This window comes from Heterodontus francisci, chromosome 1, assembly GCF_036365525.1.
Source record: "Heterodontus francisci isolate sHetFra1 chromosome 1, sHetFra1.hap1, whole genome shotgun sequence".
Lineage (NCBI taxonomy): Eukaryota > Metazoa > Chordata > Chondrichthyes > Heterodontiformes > Heterodontidae > Heterodontus > Heterodontus francisci.
Window position 1 is genome coordinate 272,405,972 of NC_090371.1, and position 27,600 is coordinate 272,433,571.

Sequence of the window (27,600 nt, forward strand, 5' to 3'; positions counted from 1 at the left end):
ATAGATAAATGGCTTAATGGGAGCTGTGCTGGGTCAGGATAAAGTTAAGTAAATGTTATGGAAAAAACTTTAATGCTATCAAAAAGGAACAGTGGAGTAGATCCATAGTTCTGAAACAATTCCTGTGTATGTCCATCAAGTAGAACTGGACCCAAGCTTTATCTGTCAAAAAGGTTTGTTTGGAAAAATAAATAAATACAGGTTCAGAGCTCTGGAATGTGCAATTGAGAAATTATCAGCTGCATTTTAGCCGGAACTAGTGTACTCTTATCATATCCTCTTCCCCTTGTTTTTTATAATAACACTCTCTTTGGGCACTCATTGGAATACATATTGCCTGAGGCCGTGTCAGAGCAACATAACATTCTGTCTATGAGGCTACAGGAAGATTGGAGTTACAGTATCATGCTTTCGAAAGGCGAGATATCTGAGCTGTTGTTTCCTCCATGACACTATCAGCATTCCTTAATGCTTCCTCAGTATGTTATTCAGATACTGGCCAACGAACCTTTTCGCATTCATCATACCGGAACTCTCTACCGAATGCCATTGTGGAGGCAACATCACTGCAAGGATTGGAGTGGCTCGAGGAGAATGCCCACCACCACCTTCTCAGCTAGGGATCGGCAGTAACTAGGGATGTCGGCCTTATCAACATCGCTTATATTCCACAAACAAATAAAAAAAATGAATCTTTTCCAAGTAAACAGGGTATGGGAGAGATTTAAAGATGTTTTGAATAATGTAAAGTTTCACACTGATATAGTGATTTATCAATAGCTGAGAGACCAAATATTAAAACTATTCTACCTCTGCATTTTCTCTTTACCACCAAAAATATAAACTAGCATAATATACGCCAATCACTTGCATGTTTGTGATGTATCTGAGACCTAAAGGGGTGATGGAGGATCTTAAGTATAATGGGAAGTCGGAAATGTTATTGCAAAGGGCTGCACTGACCTTTCCATCTGATTCTCACATGGAGGTGGCTATCTTTTGCTTGAAGTACTATTATAGATTTGGAACACTGCAATAGCCCAGTGACCATGTAGGGTACATTCTTCAGTTCATTCATATCCCACTTCATACCCTGAGCTGCAGATAGCTATCACTCAATTTCTAAGCATTGTTTTTCTGTCAATTTTGCCTCCGTTTGATGCTAACATATCCTCACTTAATGACAACTTGTTTGTGATGCTCATTTCAAGATTTCTGCACACATCTCAAGAAGTGTTCACTGTCCCCCAATCCAAATCCTTCTGTTTCTCTCCCTCTTCCAGCCTCCCTTTCCCTCATAGTTTCTCTCCTTCAACACCTTTGTTTCCTTCTCAGTCTTTTTCATTCTCTCTCTTTCCCCTCCCCAGTACGTCTTGCCCTTTCTTTTCTTCTCCTGGTCTTTCTTTTTTACTCCCTCCTCTCCCGCGGTGCTTCTATTGCTTTCCATTTCCATCTGATTCTTTACTCTATGTCCCCTGCACCTCATTGCCCACCATCAGATCTCTTGCCACGCACACAGCAAGAACTCCTCCATAGTTTCTTCGTCTGCTAAAACAAACATCTTCCTCCATTCCTGACGCATTATCTTGTACATTTGCCCCCTTTCTTTGGACTATGCTGGGCCCATAATATAAACTGGCTTGAGCGTTAGCAGTATAAATGATTCAGTTGCATTTTGGTGAGTGAATTCCTTTAAGTAAGCGACATCCCTCTCCAATTCCAGGCACTATCCTCGAAATTGACAAAGATCCATCAATCTGGATCCCGATAAGGATCCTTCTGTCCATTATTTCAACAATCTCGCTGTCTATTTTGCTAATCTAAACACCAAAATATCACTGCAATAAATTGTGGCATGAGGGAGCCTGTTTTTCTTTAAACTGTCAAAGCACTGCCTCATCTCCTGTCTTGTTTGTATTTCTCAGTCACTGAAGGTCCTGATTATGCTGCTCAGTCTGCTACTGTTAGAACAGAGCTGCAAACTTGTTCTTTGGACATTGATTCCAAAGAGAATTGGATCTGTCCTTTAGGGGACCCAGTTGCAAGGGTATTTGGATCAAAGGCTGAGCAAATATCTCGGAGCATTGTGCAAGGTGAGTTATACACCTCTGTGATCCACATATCACAATCTCTCTTGTTGAATCTTTGCACACAGCAGGAAGAAATCTCTTGACACTGGAGTAGCTGGTCTGCAGGATCCGAGATCGCCCAGATTCCTTCCTATAATTGGACCCACAGCATAGCAGGTACTGCCTGTTATGAATATTTTTTGTCCCTTTTCCCTGGATTCCATAGATTGTTATTAAAGGGCTGACTTTAAAATTTTCAGCAGTAGTGGGATATGGGTGATAGTGAGTTGACTGCCCGTTAGAAACCCCATCCAGTTTCCCTTCCCATTGGTCAGCCTGATGCCACCTATTTTGCGCTTCTGCTGCAGTTGAATTTCACCCATGACTTAATTACATCGGTGACATTAATGCTTCTTTGGGTTGGGAGGAAGGTGTGTTGGGAGGGGGGGCCGGCAGGTTGTACTAATTTTGTTAACAAGAAAACTGCAATATTAAGAGGTACGAATTTGGAATATCTGCATAAAATTGGTGCTTTCTATTCTATTTCCATAAATACCACAGTCCCTGCCTATTACACTGCATCAATCTTGCACAGTCCCCCTCTCTCACATCTTGCAAGTTAAGACTGTCTCTCTGTGAGGTCAGAAAATAATACTTTTCATTGAATCTTAGAATATTACAGCACAAAAACAGACTATTCTGCCCATAAACTCCACCCCAGTGATTTTCTCTAAGTGAACAACCTTGTCTAATGCCATTCTCCCACTTGCTTCCCATACCCTTAACATTGGAGCCAGTCTAATCCCATATACTTGTTCGCTCCCCACATCCTTTAATATTCCACTTCCTCTAATCCCACTCTTCTTCTCATTGCCAATACCCTGTAATATTCCACCTTTTTAAGCAACTGTCCTGTTCACTCTTAAAATAATTTATGCACTCTGCTTCGACACCAGTTTGAGACAGAAAATTCCGTATTCTCCCCACCTGCTGCATAAAGATTCCTTTTCTAATCTCTCCTTTAATTCTTTTAGTAACTATTTTCAAGTTGTGCCCTCTTGTTACCATCTTGCCAATCCAGTAGAAACAATTTTATTGTTGTGTACTTTATTATAAGGGGGAGACGGTGGCATAGTGGTAATATCACTAAGCTAGTAATCCAGAAATCCAGGCTAATGTTCTGGGGACATGGGTTCAAATCCCACCACAGCAGCCGGTGAAATTTAAATTCAATTAATTAATAAAAATCTTGAATTGAAAGCTAGTCTCAGTAATAGTACCATGAAACTATTATCAATTGTCATAAAAACCCATCCAGTTCACTAATATTCTTTAGGGAAGGAAATCTGCTGTCCTTACCTGGTCTGGCCTACATGTGACTCCAGACCCACAGCAATGTGATTGACTCATAAGTGCCTAGCAAGCCACTCAGTTGTCAAGGGCAATTAGGGATGGGCAACAAATGCTGGCCTTGTCAGTGATGCCCACATTCCATAAAAGAATAAAAAAAGCCTTCATAATCTCAAAGACCTTTCTCAAGTTGCCCCTTACTCAGTTACTTTGTTTTAAAGCCCCAATTTCTCATGGCTTTCTCTATAACTGTAGTTCATTATCTCTTTTTCCATTGCATTTATACCCTTCCTTATAATGGGTTTCCAGTTCCTTTGACATCAGTTATAATGCTTCATACCAGCAAAGCTTTGTACTTCAGGAAATATTCACTTTTCGAATGCTGCCAAAATGTGTACAAGTTTTCTTCTTGTACACCTCCTCAGCACATCGTTAGTGACACCTCACAACTCCCCTCTAGTCAGGGAAAGGGAGAAGCAGGATGCTTTGTGACTTCTTGCTTGGTAGACTGATTGATGCAGGTCAAAAGGAGCATAGGTAATGGATGAGATGAAGACGACATCAGGAGGTACCTAACGCACAAGGGGAAGACTCAATAAAGGACCTAGCAGAGAAGTAAAGAAATCCATCACCCACTGTGAGAATTGTGATGGATTCCTTGGGATCCCCTGGTTGAACTCCAACCATAAATCTTAACAGAAAAATGCCATTTTCCTGTCATTTGTTCCAATTCTATTTTCTTAATAATCCTTGGATACTGGAAACATTGGGAAGACAGCACTTATTGAGCATCCTTAGAGAATTAAGAATGAACCATGTGGTGTGGGACTGGGGTCACATGACAGCCAGATCAGGAGGGAGTGGCAGACTCCTTGTCTAAAGGATATTAATGAAGCAGTTGGGTTTTTACTGCAATTTTGGCACATTCACGGTCATTTTCTGGTGCTTGACCACAAATAGCCATATATCAGTGTGTTATCATGAACGGTGTATTGTTTCACCAGACTGGAAGCGTACACTTGATTAACACCTATCTCGGTACTTAAAGAGTTAACCCTGTCCCTGTTATTTCCCTGACTCTCACATATTGAAGTTGTACGCTTCCTTTCACACTTGTCTGTTCAACCTATAATGATTCACAGTTCCAACAATAAATTGGAAGAATGAGATCCTTGCTTACTCTTCCAATTCCCTTCTTTGGTCTCCCCTTTGTATCTTTGCTCTGTGGGACTCCAGTCCTCAACTGCAGAATGTGACGGTGACAAACGTATACTATTGCTAACATGGAGTCTCTCTTTGATCACTACAGCTCCCCATCTTGGCTTATTCTTCATTCTTTTCGAACACATCCCTGGCTTTTATTGATTAAGCTGGCACTAAACAAGAGGCCTGAGGTGATTTATAATGCCACAGAAAATGGTCTTTCCCTCTTCCATCAGTCACCATTGTGTTTGTTTCATGTAGAGTCACAGATCCTTAGCTAAGCTGCTGTGTAGATGTTACAAAGCAAGGCATCATCATTTTTCTTGCCATCACTATCTAATACCCATTGTACAGATCCATGGGAAACCCCTCGAACTGTATCGGGAAAATTTTGTGTGCTGTAAATGTAAAAATGTAATTGGCATGACAATGAAATGGAAGGGTTGTGAGGCAACTCATGATTGTATAGAAGGAAACTGATCACCTTTGCACTGTTTGTATTTTTTGACTTGATGCTGTTTTAAACTGTTTGGGAATGTAATTTTTACAGATTTTTATGAATAAAGTATATTTTGGAAATAAAAAAAATAAAAAAATATCCATTTTTGTCTGCAACTTTATGTGGTTTTATATTCCCTGTAGCTCTTTAATGCTATAGTTCCTCACTTTATGCTACAATATAATGATCATGTGGTAAAGCTCCCTCACCGCACCCCCACACCCTTCCTTCCAAATAACACCGATCACAAGAGTCCTACAAAACAGATAGCAGGAGTGTTCATATGGGCTCTCTATTTGTGAAAGAGTCATGAAGTGACTTATTTTTGAAGCTGTGGTATGTTACAAGGAGTTGTAAAGAGGGTTATCTGTCTGGGCTGGTACATAAAATCTCGGCTTCCTGCAATGAATTTGTTTTCTTCAGGTTTTCTCCTCCTCCTGTCCTGAAAGTATCGACTCCTTATTTGGGTATGGCTCCACGTGAACAGGGACTCCCCTCCAGTATCTCACCCGAGGGGCCATTAGGATTGTGTGCGTGGCAAGCTATTCATCTGTGGAAAGCATCACAGCGGTGCCCAGTCACCAAGATTCACTATCCAGGGAGTGGACGTTGAGTAGTGAGCAGGAATAGGATCTCTATCAAATTTTTCTCACTGGCTAGCCAGGGGCTACTGGGGCCAATTGGAGGACTCCGAACTAGGTGCTGGCTGAAATCAGTGGACACAGCACAGACTGGGTTTTGAGTACGTAATCTTACTGGATAAAGGCACTGGGGGTTAATTTTAAATTTTTGACAGTGGTAAAAAATGGTGACTTAAAAAAAGACAAACTGGGCGGGTGTACAACATCCAGCCGATTCAATATTGCCAATCTTACATCGTCACCAAAAGTTAAAACTACACCCCATTAGAAGTCATTAGGTGAACACTAAATCATTTCATTTACACATGCTACAATGTAACTTTATATACCAATTGTATTGCACAATTTATTTTTCCCAAGAAGTACAGATGCCTGATTTCCTATCATTTCTGTCTACAACTACCCTGGGTGTGTTGTTCTTATTGCTGAAGCTATCTCCCCCTCGTCTCTCTCTTTCGACCTACCATTATCTCCAATCCTTCCGAACAGCAACATTTCTGCCAGCTGTCACCCCTGGGAATGCTTGCAAATCTGCAGTGCTTATTGCTAAACACTGTCATCTTTCTCCTTGTCATCTCTCTGTGACCCTTCTGAATCTACAGTCCTTATTATCGAACAGAATTATCTTTCATCCATCATCTCCTGCATCGTTCCTCAATCTTCAATCCTTATTATTGAACATTATCATCTCGGAACCTTCACTCGTTACTTGCAATGTGCCAATCTACCTCCCTTTTACCTTGCCGCTTGTAGTGAATACCAACATGCACGCCAACCCCCCCCCCCCCCCCCCGCCCCCCACCCCCACATCTCCCTTTCGCCTCTGAATTTGCTATCCTGGTCAACAAACCCATCATTAAACACAGCCCTGCAAGTCCTGCCATTGATTACATGCCGCGGGTAGGCACAGTAGATTCAGTCTGTGTCTGCTTTCCGTTCTGTTCTCAGGGAAGGGATACCGTCTGAGTGAAGATAGTAATTTAGGATTGGGGTAAAACAGCAGTAGCAGCAACAACAACAGCAGCAGCAAAGGCAGCAGCAGTAGCGGGAATCAGCAGTGTGGCGAAGCATGCTTCAATTCAGGGGGAGACAGAAGAAGTGGACGTACTGTAGAAACTGGCCATTACGTAGTTTTGGCAGCGATCACCAGTAAATTCATTTGGGCACCTGACAAGACAAATAAAATGAGAGAGAAAGAGAGGAGAGAGAAGATAAGTAACTGTCAGGATAGAGTCACCTTCAGCACTAGGGCTCATCACCTTGGTGTGGTCACCGTTTAATCCATTTTACCTGGAAATCATCATCGTCACAATGCTCAATTATTACTGCCATAAGACAGCAAAAGAAATAAAGATTTTTTTTATTCAGCAGGTGCATTTACAAGCCATGAAAATTCAACTCTTTCAAGTCTGTCTGGAGTCATATATCTGAATAAAATCAAAGTTAAATGAGAAAGTACATTAGAAAGTACACATTTGAAAGTTTAGAGGGAGCAAAATTTAATCCTTGATTCTAGTATTATCTTGTTTGCAAATGCCAAATTTCTACCGATTGATCAGTGCTGTTGTCTAACCTTTACCAAGTGATCACTTGCGAGTACGAAAGGAGACTGTTCATGCTCTCCTTACTCAAAAAAAAAAATCCTCTACAATTTTTGTTTGAAACATTTTGGGACCTTTAAATTATTTGAGTGGGGAGTGAAAAAGGCAGAGGAGATTTTAATGGCTGTAAAGACAACCTATAATGGCGAGGAACTGAATCAGTACTGTACTGTTTCTCAGAGTAAATGCCAGTGTGCAAAAAATGATAAGAACAGCAAACAGTACGAGATTGTTGAGGGCCTGGTCACATCAGAAGTTGCCCAGATCAAAAATAATTAGACATTTTTAAAATACATCTTTCTTTCTGAGCAGTGACAACACCAAGGACTAGTTTTTCTGAGCTACAGGGGAGAGAGAAAAATAAAACCCAGGCATGATTATATCTTCACATACGTTCAGGTATAAAGACCCTCATGGGTACAGTCTCTGTACATCTTTCTCCAGTGAATCCGGGATCGCACCTGGAGGGTAGAAATGGGACATAAACAAACAGAACAAATGAAATCGGACGGTCTACGCACTGTCGGTTAAAGGCAACAAAACGTGCTGGAAATCATGGGCGAACCCATGTTGAGGAGGGCTGTTTGGTAAAACTGGGCAGCTTGGCAGCCAGAATTTAATGGCCAATTATTACTCCTTTAGTGTGACTGCCTCTCCTTTGAAGATAATAGCAATTTTTGCAGGGTTGCTTGCACGTTTGCAAGCGACGGCACAAGAAAATTGCCACTTGGGTTTCACAGATGTTCACATCTCCAGTATGGGGCTTCAAGATAATAATAACAGTCATTAGGAACCAGTCAATATCCAACCCTTTTCAAGAAAGCTTTTAGACATAAATGACACATTGAGTAAAGGTGCGTGTAATGTATGATTACCTGGTTTGTTGGTTTTAAATTTCCTCTAATAGTTATTGGCCCAAGCATGTGAATTAAATTTTAGAATCTTTTAGCAAAAGGAGTTTGGAATGTTAAAAAAGGGTATACCATAGTGTCCCTGCTATTTTGCACATTGTTTACAAGCACAAGGAGCTTATAGTTCCAATTCTAACTGTCACCACAAACACTATGACCAATTTATCAGTTAGCAAATATTTGTGGTCAAAAAGGTCTTGCAAGCTGTTAAATCAAAAAGACATCAACTACCAATTTGCTGTAGCAAAATGCCCAAGCAGACTGCTTAGTGTGAATCAGACACTTGGAGGTAGGAAGTGTTGGTATCAATGAGCTGCCAACCCAAGTACCTTTTTATATATTCAAGAAAACACAGTTGTATGGATTTCTGTAATTAAGAGAATTTTAACGTGCTCATTTTGTCAGTCGCCAACATCACTTAAGTTGTTTAAATGGCCAAAGGTTCACAGGATGCAAATACTTTGGTTTAAGTCCAGGAGCAATTGAGGTCCTAACAGTATACATAATTACTTTTTGTTATGTGTGATCAGCAGAAGGCGAAGGCTTGATGTCATGATTGGCTCTTTCTCTATCCATGCTTTACCTGACATACTTTATTATAAAGCGTCTTTTTGAAAGGACTCGATTAGGTCATGTATAGATCATTGAGATGGTTTCTGTACCTTTATCTTTGGAATAAAGCTCCTTGTGATACCGAAAACTATTGAGGCTGAGTCTAGAAAAATGCACTTCTAATTCAAGCAGAATCTCAATCCAAGCATAACATTTCTTGGCAACGTATTTGTGTATTTATCAGGATCCAACTGCATTACAGCATGTGTTAGTGTGACAGAAACACTCCATTCCACTCCACCAGTGATAAGATTATGTTATTGTGTGTGTTTTTTTTTTAAATCTGAGGAACTGAACATTTTTCTGTTTCCCCTTCTGAATGCAGTGATAGGATCACAAGTTCTTGATTCAGGTAGAGGGCGGGTTCAACGCTCTGTAATGCCCTTTCCCACATTACCTCAACAAATTTGGTTGGACCTCTTGCATTTGCCTTTTTTCCTCAAGCCAATGATTACACCTTTGATAAGTGAGCTGATCCAATGTTCATTCATACTTGAGCCCCTTAGAATTTAAGAGTGGCATATGACCAAACTATTATTAAGCCCCTGCCACCACCAAGATGCTCTCCATTTAACTTACAATGAATGAAATATCATCCTTTGGCCGGAGTATCTTACAGGCAACTATGTTTTGGGCTCACTTATGAATATTTAAATCCTTTCTATTCTCTTTCTAGTCACAACTCGCCTACTTAAATCTGGGTGGGGATGGGCTGATTAGTCCGCCAGCATTAATACATTTTTGCCCATTATTATTGCTATTGTGGACAGTTGCTATCCTTTGTCAATACAACACATTAATTACAATTTGGTAAAGCCCAAGCTGATTGATGGAAGTGCCTGTGGATATTGCTTCATCGGAGCTTTAAGCCAAGTACATCTGTATCCGATTTTATTTCAGATGCTTGTACCAGTCATGGAGGCTAACTGCTGTGCTGCAGTTTGTGTTAAATAGAGTAACTAGGGATGTATAATCTGAGAAAATTATAGCAAGATGCACCTTGAAAATCTGGCTATAGGTGCAATTTCTATTATTGTTGAAATCTATTTATTATATATTGTAAATATGACACTAGGCTAATAAAGGATCGAATAGCAATAATGAGTGTGAAGGTCCACGTCAAATAATCATTGACCTAGTAACCAACCCACCCCCAAAACACATTCCCTCTCATTCACTGCTCAGTTGCACACGAGTTGTACCATTTAGTTTTAAATAGCCTCATTGTTTTTTCACAGTTCTGTTGGAATTCCCAATCTATTTCAAATAATAACACACTGACTTCAATTAGTCATGGAGACATTGCCTGTGTGAACAGAATTTAAGAGTGAGCATTCTAGAGAGGCTCTGAAATAGAAAACAGGACCTAATGTGGGGAAGGGGCTTTCAGAAGTCCTCTGACTGTAGATCTGTCATTTTAAAGCTGATCTTTTATTCTCATTGTTTGTTCATCCTCCTCCTTATACAAATAAGAGTGTCTGTGCATGTGTCTGTCTGTCTGGGGTGGGATGTGTGCGCGTGTGGGGATGTGTGCGCGTGTGGGGATGTGTGCGCGTGTGGGGATGTGTGCGCGTGTGGGGATGTGTGCGCGTGTGGGGATGTGTGCGCGTGTCTGGGGTGCTGTGTCTTTTTTTTAATTCATTCATGGGCGTCACTGGCTATGCCAGCATTTATTGCCCATCCCTAATTGCCCTTGAGAAGGTGGTGGTGAGCTGCCTTCTTGAACCGCTGCAGTCCATTTGGGGTAGGTTCACCCACAGTGCTGTTAGGAAGGGAGTTCCAGGATTTTGACCCAGCGACAGTGAAGGAATGGCGATATAGTTCCAAGTCAGGATGGTGTATGACTTGGACGGGAACTTGCAGGTGGTGGTGTTCCCATGCATCTGCTGCTCTTGTCCTTCGAGGTAGTAGAGGTCGCGGGTTTGGAAGGTGCTGTCGAAGGAGCCTTGGTGCGTTGCTGCAGTGCATCTTGTAGATGGTCCACACTGCTGCCACTCTGCGTCAGTGGTGGAGGGAGTGAATGTTTGTGGATGGTGTGCCAATCAAGCAGGCTGCTTTGTTTTGGATGGTGTCGAGCTTCTTGAATGTTGTTGGAGCTGCACCCATCCAGGCAAGTGGAGAGTATTCCATCACACTCCTGACTTGTGCCTTGTAGATGGTGGACAGGCTTTGGGGAGTCAGGAGGTGAGTTACTCGCCTCAGGATTCCTAGCTTCTGACCTGCTCTTGTAGCCACGGTATTTATATCGCTACTCCAGTTCAGTTTCTGGTCAATGGTAACCCCCCAGGATGTTGATAGTGGGGGAATTCAACGATGGTAATGCCATTGAATGTCAAGGGGAGATGGTTAGATTCTCTCTTGTTGGAGATGGTCATTGCCTGGCACTTGTGTGGCGCGAATGTTATTTGCCACTTATCAGCCCAAGCCTGGATATTGTCCAGGTCTTGCTGCATTTCTACACGGACTGCTTCAGTATCTGAGGAGTTGCGAATGGCGTGAATGTGTGTGTGTATGTGTGTATATGTGTCTGGGGTGGTGTTTGTGTGTGTGTGTGTCTGTGGTGGTGTGTCTGTGTGGGTGGGAGTTGGGGGTGGGCGTGTCTGTGTGGGGTGTGTGTGCTGGCATGCAGGGTGGCCCAAGGACTTATTACGTTCAAGAGCAAAGCAGGTGAAATTTTACAATCATCCATGCCACTCTTTTCATAGCAGTTAGTATGATATGTGTGATCCTATGCCACATTATTCTTTAATACTTGGAGTCTTTAATACTCCACCGAAATACAATTTATGCATTGCTTTTGAATATGAAAAAGCAGAAAAGCAGGGTAGTTTTTAAGTTAACAAAAATGGTTAGAATTCACCTGCATCGTATAGATTCTTTGTTAATCAAATTAAAAGAGACTGACATAATAGACTTCCCATCTAAGCACTCGGAATTATATATTAATTTCAAGCCAGAAATGGCCGATCACTAACTACTTTTATATTTTATATCAATTAAGCCCTGTGATGGTGTTGGCTGCTCTTTCAGTCCCATGATTGGTGGAAACCTTACAGTGAACTTGCTGAACTCACTGAGGCCAGATACCAGGAAGACCTGGTGAGTAAGGAGGTCTTGTGCAGGAGACGTATAGCTATCGTCTAGTCACACCAGCGGCAGATTCAACATTAAATTTGTTGCATTATGTGCAAGCTGGCCCCTTTCACAGGCCTCCATCAGAGATAAGTGTAAAACTTTTGTTTATACAGAGAACGACCCCAGGCTCAGTCTTCAGCACTTTGAGTACAAATAAAGATCTGTCCTGAACCTAATGGAGAAACTACTCTCACTGTAGTCATGGAAGAAATGAACTTTCCCGAAGCAAATGCTTTCAAAGTTAAGCTCAGAATTTACTTTACTGCTCTCTCGACAGAACTCTAATGGGCAATACGCCAATTCAGTGTGGGGCACTGTGACAATCCATCAGCCCAAATCACTGCTTCTTTGCCTGTGTACAACCCATGAGACCCTCACTCTCAAACATGCACGTGCAGACACACACACTTCCTTCAATTTCAAAATTATTCAGGGATCAAGTCAGCCTCCAATTGTCTTTCATTATTGATTTTCTAGGGGCAATTTCCTGGCTCTACACCTGGGAACAGCGAGTGACAGAATATCAGGGCATGTCTGCAGAGGAATCCATCTGATTTTCTGATATTCACTGCACCCAGTGAGCCCAGACACAAGTTCAGGAAAATCTCCCGCTATAAATTAAGCTGCGGTTTATACTTCGAGCTATCTGCCATTCATAGATTCATAACAGCATAGAATGAGGCCATTCGGCTCATTGAGCCCATGCCAGAATATGGGTCGCAGGAGAGGCACAAACACTGTCTCTACACAAATGATGGACAAGGTAATTGAGTCTCATTGTGTAACCATGGCAATGATAGCCCTTAAGGAGTTGATTTATTTTCAGGGTTGTGACCGATTTAGGCTGGGTATTGTATAATTAATGCATATAGTACCAGCACAGGTACCGTATGCTGCAAACTGACTGGGTTATGCCAATCATAGCACAGAGACAGATGTGCAAAACGGGGATGAGCCACACTTGTGATAGAGAACACTATCTAGGAACAGCTGTTCTGCATGGAGGCATGAAAATGGGGCATGCATCTGGTGGACGCTGCTTACAGCTTACACAAGATTCACATGTGAGAGATGCTGGGGTCACTTTAAGCACTGCAGCCATTGTGTTCAAATTGGCAAAAATGTAAAATGGATGGCAGCAACATTACACTCCGTCCAATGTTCTTTGCCATAGCAGGGGGTATAAGGAGCTGCCAATTCACTGGCACTCACTTTCATCTTCTGTGTGCCCTCTGTGTTGGTTGTACAGAACTATCTGCCAATTGCAGAGCTGTTGTGTCCATCTGAGATGGTGGACAGACCCAGGTTAAACAGTGCCATTCCTTACAAAGCTCATCCCTTTCTCACATTGCAGCTTCTCTGCTGCACCAGGCATCCAGCCCACCCATCCATTAGCATTAATGCACTGGGTCAGGGGAATGACGGGAGATGCACACTTAAGGTGCGTTGCATAGATGCTCGATGTGGTCCTCATCTGGAATTCACGCCAGCACATTTTCCAATGTCATTGAACATTGTTCGCAGCTAGAACTCAAGGTGACTGCCCCTTCCTAACCCAGGCTTGGTGAGGCCAATTACAGAGTGCCCGACTGCTGATGTGCCCATGATCTGCTACCTCAGCACAACCCAGGAATGGAACTGGAGATCTCTCTGCTCATTTGACTGACCTGTGCTTTGATGGGAGTGGGGGATGAGGGACGTTAGATTTAATTCATAACCAAACCAGATTTCAGGTATCAAAGTCCACTGTTACAGGCAGATTTTGGTCCTAATCTTATGACAAACTAACTAGTTTGTGTGTGCGTGCGCGTGTGCACGCGCTTGTGTGTAAACAAACGTGAGAGTCTGAGGATAATTTTCATATGGTCTTCCCAGTGGGAAACCGATGTGATCAGATCGACCACCAGTTTGCTTTCCAGTAAACTTTGTGTGTGTTTGTGTGAGAGAGTGAGTGTGTGCGAGAGTGAGTGTATGAGAGGGAAAGAGAATATGCATGTGTATATATGAATGTGTATATGGATGTATGTCTGTGTGTATGTGCTCATGCGTGTGTGTTTGTAAGTGTAAGTACGTGCATATTTAAGAGTGAGTGTGTGAGTGAAGAGAACCTTTCACATTGACACCATTTACAGCAGGCAGCTGAAGATCTGCTGTACAAACATTGACGGGTGTTCTGAGTGCGACAAGGAAACACTTAATGAAGCAAGGTTCCCTCAAAACCAGAAATGACGACTCTCTATTTCATCAGTTAGTATTTTAGTCAAACGAGTTTAACACAGTGCCCTGGGGGAGGTACATTGCATTTGAGTAGAAAAGGCGCCGATACCTTTCAAGTGGATGCCTCGAGTGTAAGTAATAAGACAATCAAAAGGAGTTCAAAGATCAGAATGCATGTGGCTGGGCCATGCAGCTTTTTGCCCAGCTAATTAGAGCTCAATAATAAAAGGACCAGTTTTGGTTTTGATTTGACAATTGGTGGAACACTTACTTTAATCCTGAACCAATGATGAGGCGCTGATCTCCACATCACCAACAATTTTATTTTTATAACAGTATGAGCTTGCTTTCAGATTAAACCATTCTTGTTTTGAAATGATTTCTAGTAAATGGAAGAATTTTACCAAATTAAGATCTATTCATAGGCTTTAGTGTTAAAATGTGATTAAAAGTAAAAGAGATAGTTTGTGGGTATTGCTATATAAATAACAATGTTATATGATTCAAGTAGAGATTGGATGCTGAGGTAATTCTGTATTTTTTTTTAAAAAGAAAAACCTCCAAGAACCCTAAAAATGCAGTATCTTTATGTTATACTTGAAGCTGTGATGACAATCTCGTTGTGTATAATGGTATAATTTGAGACATTACGGGTGATAAGTATTGCATGATTGGGAGAAACAGGTGACTTTGGACCCTAAAGCTCTCTACAATTGGAGCTTATCCTCACTTCATGTCTCTGTCTGTTGTAAACTAATTGATAGAGACTGATTGCCATGAGCAGTCAACGACGCTATTATTGTTGTATCATGTGACTGCCAGGATGGTAGAAGGTGAACTATTTGGACCATTTGTCTCAAAATTCCAATGTTTCTAGCACACTAGCCTTTGGGGCTCAAGAGCTAGGTTCCAGTAACATTCTAAAACTGCAGTTCAACAGAGATCATTAACAGCCGACCAGCATCGTTTTGTAATAAAACATGAAGCCTTAAAGCTCCCTATGGCGACAATAGAGCGGGCATGCACAAAGATGAGTGTTAAGGAAAGGCTGGATTCACTTACTGACAGGAGAGTTTATTAATACCATTGATAACGAAACACTGCCCTCCATTCACACAATAGTGCCGATCGCTCTCGTTGCATGGCCGTGCATGGCCTGACCAAGGCGTAGGGGACGTGGTAGCTGCAGATGGGAAGGAGAGAAACATTAAAGTGATGAGTATTACAATTTTTAACTACAACACATCGACAAGGTATGAAGTGCAATGGTTTCATTGGTAGTCCAGTGTAATAGTACTGAACTGTTTTTTTTTGTTGCTGTAATTGTTGTTACTATTGGGAGAATGAGATTCATCCATAATATCCATCCATCCTCATGTTCAACTCCCTCTGTGACCTTGCTCCTCCCTATCTCTGTCACCTCCTGCTGCCCTACAACTCTGGCCTCATGTACGTGCTCATTCCGTTTGCCCCACTATTAGAGGCCATGCCATTCAGGTCCTGAACTCGTGAATTATCTCCCTAAACCTCTCTGCTCCTCCACGTCTTTCTCCTCCTTTTACACCTTCCTCAAAGCCTACATCTGTGCCCTAATATCTCCTTCTTTGGATCAGTGGAAGTATTTATGTGGTTACACTCCTGTAAAGGGCCTTGGGATGTTTTACAACATTAAAAGGAGTTATATAAATGCAAGTTCCTTCTTTCTTTAGTTGGATCATTCGTGTCAGGGAAATCACATTTTTACTTACTATTTATAGGGCTTTGACTTGGGGTGACATCAGAATGGAGCGAGTGGATAGTCAGTTCTTATTTGCCATTCAGTTCAGTTAGATGCCTTAAAATGAGAACTTGCACCCTCTGCGTTGCTGCTGGCCTGATGCACAATGCCACAAAGCCACTTTGTCCAGATGTGGTATCAACATATGGTCCAAAGAATCATACCACACTAGCGCCAAACATGTAGTCACAGTGGTGCAATGGGAAATACGACACAGTGTGGGGTACAATCATATCAGGGAGTATTTTGCACCCAGTCCACATGATTCTCCATCCACTAAAAGGAACAGCTTGGCGATTTAGCCCAATTGGATGCACTCACTTTTGCGCCTCAGTTCCCAATATCCACTCTCACCCCATGAGGTTCCACACCTGGAACAGTGGATCATAAAATATACCTTTGCCTGCGTGGCATCGAAAAACTGAACCCAAAAAACTATTTTGCCATCGAGAGCAGCCATAGAATGGGACATCTGATGCAAAGCAATCGGGTTAAAATAGTCCTGTACAATATCATCAACAACAATCTTATTAGAACTCCTCCGGAATTCTGAATGCTGGTGAACATTTTGAGACTAACAGTGAGACAATTGCTTGTTTCTATTTTGTTGTTAATGTATTTTGCTTTCAAATACAATAGCCATTTTCATGTTCCATTACTGTGAGAACTCTCGTGATTTTCTGCTATCAGAAATATTTCGTGCTACTGAATACATGTCTTTTGCTTTTAGCCCTGCTGGTACTACCATGCAGTGTGGGAAAGACTGTTTAGTCAAAATAAAGAGAGATGTCAGAATTGTACCAGAGGCTGGATCAGTATTGGACAGGAGTTCTATGGGTGATTCTTGTCTTTCCCACCTGGTGTTGACTGATCTACTGAGAGGATCACCCATTTTCTGTTTTTTTTTTAAATTACTGACTTCCAGCATTTGTGTTTTTTTCTTATTAAAAGGCCACAGTTTATTTAGTTTGTTTGCATAGAGTGACTTCACACCCATTTTATTTAAAAGTGATTACTTTCAACAATTTAGCTCATGTCCAGAGCTGAGCACAGAGAAATTTCCTCTGCTGGCAAATTAAAACAAATATTCTCTCCATCATATGACTTTGAGATCTCTCTCTATCAGCTGGTCCCATAAAATCAATTGGCAATTTTAATCAGCTTAAAAGCTCAATCCTGCCCCATGCCTCACTGTCTCCTTTCAATGCTCCTAAACCCCCTTGTTTCTGTGCTTGAAACTCCCTTCATTTTTGTAATTGAACAGGCGCCTCTGTTGCCCTGAGCTCTGGAATACTCGTCAGCTGCTGTTGTCTTGATAATTGGGCTCAAACTTACATAAAAATATTAGCAAAAGAGAAGCAAGCCAAGCATCAGCATTCTTTAGTGGGGTGTGGGATATAAAGTGCAAGATTGCACTCACTGCAGACCATAGACTGTAAATGGAGCATTGTAAAGTCAGATGATATTACTTCACATCAGTGTGTAGACTACAGTGTTGTACCGGTGCAATAAAGCACAGCAAAACTGGCACTAAACCAACAGAGGTTTGTGACATGAGTTCTTTGGTTCTTTATTACATTCTAAGAATCAATACAAAACAAAATGAAATAACAAAGCTTGTGATTTGACATCTTTATTTTTATCTCCTTTTCCCAAATCTGCAGACATATTGATTTTCAAACTCTTGGGGGAGAGGAGGCCAAACATTGTGAACAGTGACCAACATTCCATCATGGCAGAGTATGAGGGTGGGAGAGGGGACAGGATGCGAGAATCTGGCTTCTGGAGCTGGGATGTTGGCTGCATTTCAGCTGAATGTTACAATAACAATTGCATTTATATAGCGCCTTTAATGGAGTAAAATGTCTCAAGGCACTTTGCAGGAGCAATAGGAAACAAAATTTGGTGACACTATTGGTGAGCTGCAGGCAGGCCACTCGAACCCGCTTCATAAGAACCCCCAATTAAAGTGCAGTGTTGCTGGCGTTAGACAGACTGTTGCTCAAATCAAAGACTAAACCCACTGTAAGTTAACGGTTTGGTTTATAATTGTAATGAACTCACTGATGTACAAAGGAATTGAAGGAATAGGCCTTCATTCATTTTTAAAGGAACATGCTAAAACTGCACTGTATATGCACATTGTGCTCTAACAAAAGACTACTTTTATTATTTCCACTTTCATGGCTCACAGCGACTTTAACCATTGTGATTCTACTCTCAGAAACTTTCATTTCAAGAAATTAGAATCCATGAAATAAAATAACACTGCTGTATCGCATAAATCCTTCAAATCGCTTGAAGGAAAAAACAGATCCAGTTTGAAGTCTAAAATCAGCTTCTCAGCTTGTGTTCAGAAAGCTCTTTGCAAGACAGCTTATTTTCTAACCAACTGCCAGCTGGCTGCTTCATGACCAGCAGTTTAACCCTCACACTGTCAACACATTAACCGCCACAGGTTTGCACCGAATGACTTCAGGTCAATGCAAATCTAACCGAGACTTTGGTGTTCTTATCATTTTTAAACTGAACGCAGAGTATAAGTGTAATCAACGAAAAAAGGAACAGCATTGGAACAGAAGAATAGCTCAGCAAATTTTAAACATCGCAGCAAGAATATAGACAAAGACTCTCCTACAACAATTAGTTTAGAGTTGAGGCTGTGGACTAACTGGAAATTGTGGTTATAAAAAGGCACTGATTGGAGATCAGGTCAGCAAGAGAAACAAACAAACCTAGTAAAGTGCACCCTGATGTTTGGAGAGATGTTAGACAATCATCATTTTAGTAAAGACAAATGATTCACTCCAAAAGTAAGAGTGAATCTGAAGAGTGGCAACTGACTCACTGCCATTACTATGCTTGAGGTACCTATTCATTCTTGTGCATGCTTACACAACCAGGGAACAGAAAATACTAGGGAGGATTCCACAAATAAAATACTCTCTGCAAAAAAATTCAAGATAAAAAGCCTGTGACCCCGGACGAGTCCGAGTGAATCTGAGACTCATTTCTCGTGCAGCATTAGCACCAGGCCAGCACTAGGATACTCCAACAAAATCAAAACTCATCCATAGAGAGAAAGAAGTCAAAATTTCAGACCTATTAAACAGGTTATCTCTTTCCAGTCGACAATGACTTGCTCTCCCCTGTACCCTTTACTTTAACCCTCTTACCTGGGAGGAGGCGCATTTTTAAAAACCTTGGGACATAAAGATGTCTTGACTTGAGACCTTGCCCTAACATTTACTGCAATCAGCTCAAGCTAGCAGCCACTCCTGTGGACCCCGAAGTGATCTCGGGACTCTGACCCTTCTCTTTTTTGGTTTAAATATACTTCTTTGCGCACGTCATTGTAGCGTCAAATATCTGATTTACATTGGCGATGGTTGACAGGCAAGACGTCAGCCACAGTGACTGTCGTTCCTGTTCTGGAGAGGCGTAGGGGAGTATTACTCAAAGAAAATATCATACTGTTGCCTTCAAATGAATCTTGGGTCACGATGCGCTTCAGCTCCATCAAAACACTCGTCCCGAGATCGTTCCCAGGAGGAATACGGATTTCAAGAATGAAAATCAGCACACACGAAATATGAATCAATATAGCCATCAAACTAAGCTGGCAAGCCCTTCAACTCAAATGAAAGAATGCAAAGTGTGATTTCTCATACTAATTGCTCCATTTTCTATAAGTAGAGATGAAGGCAAATGAAATCAGCTCCCAGCTGCCCATTTCCCCAAAAGCCACCCCATACCTGCACGCATACTGCGATGGTCAATTTTAAAACTGCATTAACTGTGACTCACCACTTTTGAATCCTCACTCTCACAATGCACCTCTCTGGAATCCTTGTGCCATCTCAGATGAGGGCAATTCAGCTTCTCCTCGCGCGTGCTATTTGAAAAGTGGAACATGGTCTGAAGGCTCGGTCAACTTAACGGCATCCTGTGTAAGACTAGACTATTTATCATCGATCCTTAGAGAGATCAGCACATTTCTCTGTCAAAAAGAAGCCAGGTGGAAGTGAGGGGGGTGGGAGGGGTGCAGCGGTGGAGGTGGGAGGTGGGAAAGAGACGGTGCCCTTTCAGGATACTCTACCTTCCATTATTCCCACCTTCATTCTAGACTAAACTAATTTAGCCCTGTAGCTAGAGTCCTTCTGTGAAAACCATGTAGTTACAGGTTGAAGTAATATTAACAGTATAAATTCTGATTAATATGAGACCAGGACTGTATGATTCTGCATACCTACAGCAGTTCTATTGATACCCCTTCCACCTGCATTGCCCAGTGCCTGTTGTGCTCACTTTACATGTTACATCATGACTTGCACAAAAAATAAACAAGCAACAAAATGGATTAATGGGGAGAGCTGTATATTCACTCTTACTTCACATTCTGCATCGCAACCCTAATCATGCTGTATGCAAATAATGAGTTAATCATGAGGAGGAGGTAACATAATCAAGAAAGCAATTATTAACATGGTGATGTGAATATTATTGCTTGTTCCCCCAGATGGGGGTGATAGATAAATGATGCAAAATGACAAAGGAGCTTTTCTTAAAAAAAAAAACAACTTACTCATAAACCTACATTTTACTCACTTCTTTCCACACAAGGGGTAACAATAATCTGTAACTCTTTCCTCATAAAGGCTGTGAATGCTGGGGCAATTGAAGTTTCCAGGATTGAGATCAGTAGATTTTTGTTAGGAAATTTGCAGGCTTATGGGGAAAAACTGGGACTAAATCGGACAGCTCTTTCAAAGAGCCAGAACAGGCACAATGGGCTGAATGGCTGCACTGTAAGATTCTATGAGTCTATGAAAGGACATGAAGGGACAAGGATCCAAGATGGGTAAAAGCGGTTGAGGTATAGTTCAGCCATAATCTAACTGAACAGTGTAGAAGGTTTGAGCGGCTGAATGGTCTACACTTGTTCCTAATGCTGCCATGTTCAAAAGGCTTACTTATTCTGAATAACTCTGGTGCTGTTTTAATCTTAGTTTTGGATCCCATACACCAAAGCTAGGGATGTCAACGGCCTCTTGATTCCTACTGTGCCTTGTATGGCCATTTCTTCCCCATTGCCTTCACATAATGCCACAATACATCCAGAAAAGGGCTGGCAGAAAATATCTGGAACACATGGCGGACAGGGCAGTGGGAGCTGATTCAAATAGTTCTTGGAATGCTGAACTCAGCAGAGTGAGACTGCGCCAAACAAAATGCCGCCTTGACACAACTGGCGGTGTCAGCATTAAGGCACTAAAAGGAATAGTGCCCTGTTCATCACACAGAAATAAAAAATTGCTGGAAGAGGCTCAGTCTCTGAATTCTGCTGACATTCCACTAGCTTCGTCTTTGAGCTTTGATGACTCGATTAAATTACAGCCTGTACTTCACTGTTAGCCATTTACTATACCAGACTGCTCTTCTGCTGAATCATTACCGATGTTACAAGAAAGAAATGGCATCAATAATAGAAATATGTAAACTGTTCAGCAGAATATCAAAGTGACCTGAGATTATTTCAACCTTCTTTAATACTGAATAAGTAATTTAGCATCATTTAGTAACTATTTTATGCTAATAGATTGAAACATTTCTAAATTGGTAGTAAATATAACTGAACATGTCTTGCACTCCCATGCACACATATATTCATAAAAAATTGATCTTCCATAGCTTTACTCAGAGACTAAATTTAAATAGTATTTTTAGAATTAAATAGGCTTGAATGATACCCTGACTCCTTCCTAATCTAGTTTCCATGAATCAGAAGAATTCTGAGATGGCATATAAATACAGGCCTAGGCCTAAGCCTCACTCCACATTTTCACCACTTGTTAATCAATCTTCCATTTGAAATTTGAACATACAGGCTTTTACAGCTAATAAAACTGTAAATGGATAAGGATTATTTTCACTTGCTCACTTAGATTTTCAGTTTTGGTGCTGAAATACTATGGCTGCTCCTGTATTTATTGTGGAATGTGCTTCTTGGTTCTCATTCACCTGACTAGGAATTACATGTGGTTAGCACAGACCAATTAGAAAGCAAGCAGGGGCTCAAATTGTATACTCGTATAATGCTCAAAATTATAAATACATAGTAATAAGTCTGTCTCTAAATATATATGTCCAATATGTATTGCATCCCATTTAGTAAGTATGGATTATCACGGAACACATTTGCAGTGACTCCCCACTTTTACCAATCTTTGCATTGTTGGCAAAGGAAGAATAATTGTGCCCAAAACTGAACACCTTATATAAAAAAAAATCCTGAAGTATTTTCAGAGTTTATGATCTCTTCCTGTGGGTTTTGATGTCAATTCTATAGTGTTTCAGCTTCACAGTCAGTTTATTATATCATCTGAGGACCTCAATGAAGTAATTTACTCATGAGTCATGGTTGAACACTGTAACCTGTTCTGGTTGTCAAGAAGCAGTGGAGAGATGAGGCACCAGCCTGACCCCAAGAGGTCAGAGTTATGAGGAAAGACTTGAGCTTTTCATCCTGGAAAGGAGGCATCCAAGAGGTGATTTTACAGAGATGATTTTTTTACATGGTTGCTCAGACAATGCAGCTCATAAACCTGGAATATTTCTTTAAATTAAATTGCCAGGACTGAAACAAGAGACACAGGTTCAAACTCGTGAAAGGCCATTTGAGGACAGTACCAGGAAATTCTTCTTCAAACAGAATGTGGAATAAATTTCCAGATTAAGTATTGGAGGCATTTAAAAAAAATTGGACTGTACAATGGGAGGATTTTAGCATCTTTCAGAATGGATGAGCCATTTAAGATGGGCTGAATGAGCCTTCCTTATCCAAAATTATCTTTCAATTTGGTAGTTACTTAAAGATATCCATGATTCTCTATGTACAATATGTAAGCATATATGGTATGTACTGACCATATGCAATCTATACATACAATTTTTAAATATACATACTACCAGGTATTATCAACTTTGAATATTATCCATGACAAAGTGCTTTAATCCTCTTAGCATATGGATAAGTTTATTCTTGCAGATATTATTTGGTAGTGAGAGGGGCTGAGTATACTCTCTAGTGGCTGTCTTTCCTGATTTTCATGAGTAAAACGCATGTGAGTGGCCGGTCACAGTGCAGATATGACCATGCCAACCCTTGTATTCTGAGCCATCTAATTCCCGGCAACAGTCAATGAATACCCTTTTTGGAAGAACCTGCAAAATGGAGGATGGGAGTCAGAAAAATAAACAGGCATGTAAGAAAGTTTAAATGAACTTGTTTCAAGAGTGAAAACATGTCAGAAAAGATCAGATATTTTAGATTTGACAGCGAGAGAGTGACTTAAAGCTACAAAAGATATTGAGAAAACAGGGAGGAGAGAATCAGAGACAAAAAGGAAAAAAAAGTAAGCATGGTTAATTCCTAAAGTTTTATGTAAAATTGCACTTTACATGTTTACTTTAGTTGGGTAACAACGTTATTCCTGATTTAGGGGTAGCTTTATTACTGTAATACCATCATCAACATCATGTTGCTGGAATCGAAAACTTAAAGTTGGTTGGCTTAGCAGAGGAGGAGATACCCTGGACGTGTTGGCAGTTAAAGGGTTAACTAACTTTAAATTATGTCAGTTATATGTTTTAAACCTTTATATCGATGTAAGCTTCATTTTCGCCAATGACTGGGCAAACATTAATTGTGAATTGTCCTACACTTTAACACAAAGAGATTTCAGCACCAAGGACAACTCCTACTTTTTATCTGGGCCTTTTACCAAGCTCTGCTCTCCGAGGGGTTTCTCGTCACTGTCAAATGAGCCAATGTTTGGATGTCAGTTTGAAACACGAAGCAGTGACCGGCTGTTGGCTGATCGTTTTTGGAAGTGTCATCTCTGTAAACTGTGCCTCCTCCTGGACCAATTACACAAAGCTCTTAAAACAATGTTAAATGCAGTGACATGGCCACAAAGTGTATTTTCTGATGTTTGAATGTCAAAGTGAAAAGGCGTTTGGAGCAATCCATTCCAGGAGGGGATGGGATGGAGGGGGTGGAGGGGGTGGTGGTGGTGGGGGGGGGGGCAGTGGTTGAAGGGTGGTGACAAGGCAGGTGGGCAATACTTTCTAAATTTCTAGGTTGAGAGGCTGTGTTGGCTCTGCTGATGATATAAAACCATTTCCCAGTTAGACTAAACACTCATCCAGCACCGAGGCTAAAGGTCAAATCTGCTCTCATTGATGTTGCAGCAGAAAGATGGATAGACTGATAAAAAGCACAAACAGCAACCGGATTTATACTTTGTAAGTGCTACCGTTCGCATCCGCCAGGAAAATCTCTACGTAGGATGAGCAGATGGTGAGGTTTAATTGGGAGTTATGGATCATTAAAATTATACAATTCCTCTTTAGTGTGTGTTTTTATTTTTTAGCTCACTGACCTAATTCTGGCTGAAATTTAAAAGGAAACAGTCACTCTTTGAAACCCTGTGCCATGCAGGGCCTGTGCTACTAAGGCGCAGTGGCTATATATAAAAATAAATGCACAAAAACTGTGACAGCGCTGGCAAGAAACAGCACACTGGGGAGTTACAGACTGCAGATCCTTCACAAGGACGACACATTTACAAGGAAGTCATTAGAGTCTATTACCCAAATGAGACATCAGCTGCATTGAGTCGTGAACAATAGGATTGCATACGTGATATCAATAATCGGACATGTCAGGAGGCCGAGTTAGGAACATGAGGAACAGGAGTCAATCATTCAGCCCCCATAGCTAATGACGGATTTGTAAATGTCACAATGTGCAATGCTGTGTCAGTTAGTTGGGCCTATTTTTTTTTTTGTGGAAAATCAAGCATTGGGTTGATTAAAAATCTTTGGACATTCTTTAACTCAGTTATGATTAAGTTGAAAGTACGTGTGAGCACAAGGAGGAAGCAAATCTTCACAGACCCTCACATGATCCATTTATAAACAAGAGGAAACTGCAAATTTTAGCAAACATTTGTTTGAAAGCCAGTGCTCCATTAAGATGATTTTTTTAAAAATAGCAGTTTATTGGTTACTCAGATTAATGTTTCTGAAGGTTAGGTTGGTGTCACCCTGTACCTTGTCAACTGATGATTCCAGGTGCTTATATAAAACTGAAGTAAAGGCTGAAAGCAAAATGTTCCCTCTGATTATTGTGATCCAAATCTTCGCTGTTTGTCCTTTATTTTACTTCACCCTTTATTAGTTTTTTCTGCTCATTTCCATTCCATCGAAGTTGCCCCTTCCCCACATTGTGCACCGTTGCAGGTCTGAACGTGGGGTTGGGATTGTGGGTGGCAACTGCTCTCTCCCTAGGCTCCAACCAATAATTGCACCAAAGTATCAGATTTGACCACCCACCCCCATCCAATTCCCAGGAAAGGCCTCTGTCCATCCCGTCCCCAGTTCAATGGATGAACTCACCTCCTGCCACTCTGGATTCTGGCAGAGGGAAGTTATTGGAGCTGTCCATAGTGTTAGCTTCTTCCCAGTTCCCTGTTCACCTGTTCCCAGAGCACTGCACTAACTGCAGCTGAGGCAATCAATAGACTGCTTTTACCTGCATATGGCTGGCAACCAGCGAGAGCAAGAGGATGATCCACAGCCTACAGCACCGATCTGACTGACTGATTTAACCTCTGCCCTCGTGTAGGGAGATGCCTCTCCTTCCCACAGCAACACAGCTAAAATAAGGAACTCAGAAAGGTAGGTGATCAGACCTGTATGCAACTACTCCATGTCAACACCTTGCTGTTCTGACACATTGAGGTACAAATGTGTCTTAGATAGTAGCATTAAACAGACACTAGTGAATCCACAGCCCATTTTGCACAATGTTCCATAGTCTTCTCCAATCACTTCAATGAACTTCTCTGAACTTTCTGTGCTTAAATATCAAGAATCACGAAGAAGAAACAGAAAAAGAGCTTGCATTTACATCGTGCATTTCACAATCTTGGGACGACTCAAAACCCTTTAAAGCCAATGAATTTCTTTTTAAGTCCTTTTTCTAAAGTGTAGTCACTGTTGTAATGTAAGAAACATGGCAGCCAAGGTGCACATAGCAAGGCCCCACAAGTATCAGTGAGATAATGTCTAGATCATCAGCTTTAGTGAGATTGGTTGAGGGATAATTATTGCCCACAACATTGCGGAAAGTTCCTTTTGTTCTTCTTCGAATACTTAATGGGATCTTTTATGTCCACTTGAAAGGGCAGATGGGGCTTCAGTTTAATGACTCATCTGAAAGACTGCACTGCTGACAGTGCAGCATTCCGTCAGTCCTGCACTGAAGTGTCAGCCAAGATTTTGCACTCAAGTATCTGGTGTGGGACTGGGATGCACAAACTTCTGACTCAGAGGTGATAGTGGCCATTGAGCCAAGGCTGAGTCCACAGTCTAGTCTTCATATTTGCAACATAAGCAAATCTCTCTTTTATTTACTATGGCTCCCTCAAAGGGTTTTACCCTCCAGTGAGTATCTCCCTACAGGCCTGTTGGCCTCTTTTAAGATCCAACCCCATATCCCCTATTTAATAGAACATATTATACTTATTGCCATCACAGGTCTTGAAAGCAGCCTTTTCTAGTGTAAAATAGCTCTTTATTCTGCTCTTCAATGAGAATAGGCCAACATAGAACTACTTCATTTGAAGACTGATGCAGTGCCAAATGCATCTTTCTTTATAGTTATTGACCATCTGGTAGCTATTCTGAACAGTCCATTTTAAAGCATTCATTCCATCCCTATTTCACTTTATACTCACTTCACTTCACTGCATGCATCTGAACCCCTCCCCATTCATGTACGTGCATTACAAATTATCAATCTCATGCATAAAAAAATTATACGATATTCAATGCATACCAGCCTACTGTAAAATGACACACTCAAGGTACCTTGTGGTATCTGTGGTTGGTATTACTAGTCACATTAGGATGGGGTCTGTAATGGCAAGATCCGCACACCCATTAAAAAGTTAGAGACAGTGCTTGCTGTATGGGTTTTGTACTCCTGAAATTACAGATGCCTTTGTAACCTTTTGATTTGACTATTCCAATGCACACCTGGCTGATTTCCCACATTCTACCCTCTGTAAATTTGCGGTCATTCAAAGCTCTCCTGCCTGGGTCCTAACTTGCACCTATTCCTGTTCACCATCATCCCTGTACTCGTTGACCTACATTGGTTCCCGGTTATGCAACACCTCGATTTTAAAATTACCATCGTTTTCGAATCCCTCCGTGGCCTTGCCCCTCCCTACCTCCATATTCTCCGTCAGCTGCACAACCCTCCGAGAGATCTGTGCTTCTCTAACTCTGGCCTCTTGAGCATCTCCGATTTTAATCATTCCACCACTGGTGGTCATGCATTCAGCTGCCAATGCTTTAAGCTCTGGAATTCTTCCCTAAACCTCTTCTTCTTTACTTTGTTTTCCTCCTTTAAGACGCTACTTAAAACCTACATCTATCATCAAGCTTTTGGTCATCTGCCCTAATGTTGGCTTATGTGGTTCGGTGTCAAACTTTGCTTTATAACCTTCCTC

The 27,600-nt window shown here is 41.3% G+C and overlaps 1 protein-coding gene and 1 long non-coding RNA gene across 6 annotated transcripts in view; one reads left to right on the forward strand and one right to left on the reverse strand.

Annotated features, from left to right (window-relative positions):
• LOC137376502 (uncharacterized) overlaps nucleotides 1-5,152 on the forward strand; it is a 130,369-nt gene extending 125,217 nt beyond the window's left edge. Inside the window, exons 2-3 of the long non-coding RNA XR_010976261.1 lie at nucleotides 2,156-2,246; nucleotides 4,729-5,152. This is a non-coding gene — a long non-coding RNA (uncharacterized lncRNA). The remainder of the gene's footprint in view (nucleotides 1-2,155; nucleotides 2,247-4,728) is intronic.
• nrg1 (neuregulin 1) overlaps nucleotides 1-27,600 on the reverse strand; it is a 175,645-nt gene that overhangs the window by 20,040 nt on the left and 128,005 nt on the right. For 2 of the 5 annotated variants that reach the window (XM_068045163.1, XM_068045150.1), the window contains 2 exons: nucleotides 15,301-15,421; nucleotides 6,871-6,929 (listed from right to left, as the gene is read on the reverse strand). In XM_068045163.1, the coding sequence (XP_067901264.1) occupies nucleotides 6,871-6,929; nucleotides 15,301-15,421 (180 nt within the window). Of the gene's footprint in view, nucleotides 1-6,870; nucleotides 6,930-7,756; nucleotides 7,825-15,300; nucleotides 15,422-27,600 lie in introns of all 5 variants that reach the window. The other 3 variants (XM_068045176.1, XM_068045160.1, XM_068045166.1) reach the window with 2 other exon arrangements.